This window comes from Austrofundulus limnaeus, unplaced genomic scaffold (assembly GCF_001266775.1).
Source record: "Austrofundulus limnaeus strain Quisiro unplaced genomic scaffold, Austrofundulus_limnaeus-1.0 Scaffold785, whole genome shotgun sequence".
In the NCBI taxonomy this organism is placed as follows: Eukaryota; Metazoa; Chordata; class Actinopteri; order Cyprinodontiformes; family Rivulidae; genus Austrofundulus; species Austrofundulus limnaeus.
In genome coordinates this window covers 65,934-69,974 of record NW_013953187.1, presented here as the reverse complement: position 1 = coordinate 69,974, position 4,041 = coordinate 65,934, and the positions used below count along the sequence as shown (strand labels likewise).

At 40.6% G+C, this 4,041-nt stretch overlaps 1 protein-coding gene across 1 annotated transcript in view; it reads right to left on the bottom strand.

The window, feature by feature from the left end:
• The window catches only part of LOC106532517 (XK-related protein 7), a gene marked incomplete at its 5' end in the record, with an annotated part of 27,522 nt that overhangs the window by 10,878 nt on the left and 12,603 nt on the right, over positions 1-4,041 (bottom strand). The window contains 1 exon segment of the mRNA XM_014028582.1: positions 450-669. Within this exon segment, the coding sequence (XP_013884036.1) occupies positions 450-669 (220 nt within the window).

The following is a 4,041-nucleotide window of genomic DNA, read 5'->3' as shown; positions in this document are numbered from 1 at the left end:
GACCTATCCACATCATCATTTACCCAGAATGCTTTGTGTGTAAATAAAATGGCCCCGTTCGTATATTTTTAAACTTTCACTTTAAAAATTATGAAAACTAAACACAGTATTTTTACAGTTAAAATACGTTTATCAAATAAAGTCTATTGTTACAAATAATCATGGATCCCTTTAACATTTTCAAAGCCTGCCTAGTAGATTACAGTATATTATAGTTATGCTGGTGGCTGCCAATGTGGGCACAAAATAGTCTGAATAGGCTAAGAWGCTGCTTGAATAATTTCACCTATGTTACTTCTGAATGTTGARATACAAGATGGAAAATACATAATTAAATTTAAATGCAGTTTGTCAGAAACTGAGTTGCTATAAAAAATATTGTACTGTAGACCCAACAAAKCAAAAATCAAAAACAACAGGATGATAATAAGAGGTCACATGTTGCGCACCAGTGGCTTACGATGAATATGCCAAAATACAGCTGGAAGACAGAGGCGAAGAGGGCAAAGGCCACCGTCCTCGCCCCAATAGTGAAGAAGTGCCACAGCATCTGGGCAATCACGGCCTTGTAGGACATGGGCAGCTTATCATCACGGGAGTCCCGGAGAACCTTCTGGTAGGACGCGATCATCCAGGCCAGTGAAACCAGGGAGGCTGAAGCTGAGAGGCCTATTGAGAAAGAGCAAGTGTAGAGGAAAAAAACTGAGAGGGGGAAAGGGCAAGTCAAAAAACATAGGAATACTTAGATGATGAAAKAAATAGGCCTGCAGATAAACACATTAACAGTCAACAAATAAATGCTGAATCAGAGTTCACAATATTGTTCTTCTGATTTATATGTTTCCCTTCCTTTTTTCAATTAAACTACTTCTGCATATTTTGTGCTTTTTGAATATTTATACATTAAAACATTTGTCTCCACTGTGAATGTGTGGATAAGGCTTTTGTTTTTTTGTACATTTGATGATCTGGCCTGGCTTGTTTTCTGGCCAAGTTTCAAACAATCCAAAGCTTATTATTTTTTTACTTAGACTTAAAAAAGTGAATAACAATGATCAATATGAGATCAAATAAATATCAAAAATGACCATTTTCACCTCAACTGTGGAGATTATGACACTCAGCTTACCCAGAGCCAGAGGTGGCAGAGGAAGTAAAGGGAAAACGCTACGTGTGCTAGCCGTTAAGGGAGTGCCACAAATGTGGAAGAAAACAAAAAGTGTAAATTTCTTATACAAAAAATTCAGGGGTGGGCAGCACTAATCAATGCTAGTTGCATAAATTATTCAGGTCTTCAAGTTCTAAAGCATTTGCGCTCAATAAAACTTAGTTGAAGCTAATTATAAACACAGAATTGTCTCTGAGCTCACCGGAGTACATTCCAGTGCTAACATAAGCCACTCTTGCGTAATACTGCCGACCAGAGGAACATCACTTTACTTTTACAGCATTGCACTTATCCCATTTAGTTTGGGGAGGTTATTTGTTGAAACAGACTTTTGGCTCATGGTGTTAAATAAACAGTTGATGAGGATTGATAGTTCTGCTGCTTCTTGGTTATTTTCTCATGTTTATGGTAGGGATTCAATAAGAAAGCAAGCAATATATTCATCATTTTAAATTGTTTATTGGAGAACTGAAGCAATGCATTCTGGGTACAGGACGGATTGGTGACTGAAACAAAAACACGGAAGACAGAAAACTGTCTTCACTTCAAAATAAGAATATGAATTTAAACCATTTCCCTACTTATGTTATGGCTCCAGTTAYCTCCCCTTCTCCAKGAGCATKGTTCTACTCTGGTTTGGGTTTGTTCGGTTCTGCTYAGGTGTGCATATGTCTCCATGTGTCCCTCACTCTGTGTGTGAGTGATTATGGTCAGACCATCTACAGCACTGTTGTGTTTTTACAAAAGGTTTTAATGTTCGGTTTTTATTTTATTTATGTTTACATCTGCTTGTGTGACCGTGGGCGGCAAGTTTGTTTGGATATCTGCTTGACTTCATCTCCTTCACCTCTCTCCAGAAAGTGTTTACAAGTTCTGCCTTTCTTAAGGAGGAAGTTTGCACAAGTAATGCCTTTCCTCTGTCAATCAATTCATGAACAAATCTATGGACAGCACTCTGCTGACATCAGAATCGTACGTGTGCTGACTCGCTTCTACCCGGAACCACTGGAGAGCAGGTATGAACTGCGCAGTTGGAACCTGGAGACACATTTGGCCAAAGCTGAACTGAGCAGAACCACAACAGGCTTAGAGGTGGAGAAGGGCTGAGACTGGGAGAGTCGCCCGTTGATGTAGCTCCAATTGCTTCCTGCCAAATAAACGCAAAGAATTGTGAGAATACAGTGGCTCTGCATTGTAGTCTTGAGACGGCTTTCTTGCTCCGCTGTTAAAGATAATGACAATCAATAGGGAGAAAGATTAAACAACTGCCCCTCACTACCCAACTTTGATATTGCTATTATGTTTATTACAGTTTTATCATTGCAAAATTTAATGCTCCATTCATACTTAATTTAAACAGAATTTAAACATCTGTACTTTTACAATATACTTTTTTACATACTTTAACATATTTTTTAAAGACATTTTCTTTTTTAACACCTCCCTTTTCTTGCCCCCTCTTATTGGGAGTGAGCCAGCTTCTTTGATTTTCACAGGTGCCTGATGTGTGGACAAACTGTTGAAAGGAATTAACATATTATATCCTCTTCCTGCAGACTTTGTGTTATAGTTTTTAGTTTATCTGTCTCAGTCTTAGTCTTGTTTTTTGTTTTCTTAGTCTTGTCATGTGTTTTTAGTATTTAGTTTTCAGCCTGTTTCAGTCTTGCTCCCCCTCCCATCACAGATCCACCACTACCCTGCCTCCACTTTATCAAGCTCATGCAACTCACCTTTATACTTTTGCTTTTAATCCTGCCATCTCCCACACTCCAGTGCCAATTTACCATCAGCCCAGCCTATGGTCTACCAGTGTTCTGTTCCCATGTCCTGTTCTTGCCTTGGTTCCTCGTGCTCATCCTCAGCCCTTGTCGGATACCTCCAGTCATCTGCTCCTCCAGTTATGACCCTGGCTCTGTTTCTCGGACTCCTGCCTCTCATCTCTCCCCTGCTCGGCACCACAACATCTCTGACTTCCTGGTTTACGATGCTCGCCTGCTCCCTGGATATAAGAGTTAAGTCTTTCCTCCTCAACCTGGTAAAACCTCTGATTTTTCTGTGTATGATCCTTGCCTGTGCCACGAACCTGAATCTGCCTATCGAACCATTAACGTCTCCGAAGTTCATCGGTGACGTCATCGTGTTTACCCGGAAYGAAACCAACACAGACCGTGTTCCCTCAAGGAAGTTTCCTTTTTACACCAGGCTGGAGGCTATTATTTTACTCTGTGCCTTAACCCAGTTTCACCCAGCCACTAACTTGTTTTCTCTGTGTTCAGATTACCTGGCTCAATATCCTGTTTGGCTCCAGCTCCACACCAGGTTAGGTTAGCAATTTAAATAAACACTAAAAAAGAAAAAAAATTGTATAGGTCTTCTGGACGGGTTCTTCTCTAATGAAACGTTTCGTCTCTTCTCCAAGAGACTTCTTCAGTCTGAGAGTTTCAGGCAAAATTCAGGCTTTTGTGATGTGACTGATACTTACATCACATGGCTATCGTTGATGCCTAATTAACACTTATTGTTACCAGGGGGTGGAGTGATACTGGCAATAGCCGCGCTGTAGGAGGGGGACAGCTGAAAACGGAGGCCTCCACCTCTGTTTAATGATGGACGGTCTTTCTTCACAAAAAAGGCTTTTTTTACTCCTGTCTCAAACCAACATTCCTCTCTATCAAGAATGAGAACATCCTCATCTCTGAAAGAATGACCGCTGGCCTGTAAATGAGTGAAAACTGCAGAGTTCTGGCCATTAGACGTAGCTCGTCTGTGTTGGGCCATTCTTTTGAACAGTGGCTGCTTTGTTTCCCCGATGTATAACTGGTCGCAGTCCTCCTGGCACTTAACAGCATATACAACATTGCTCTGTTTGTGCC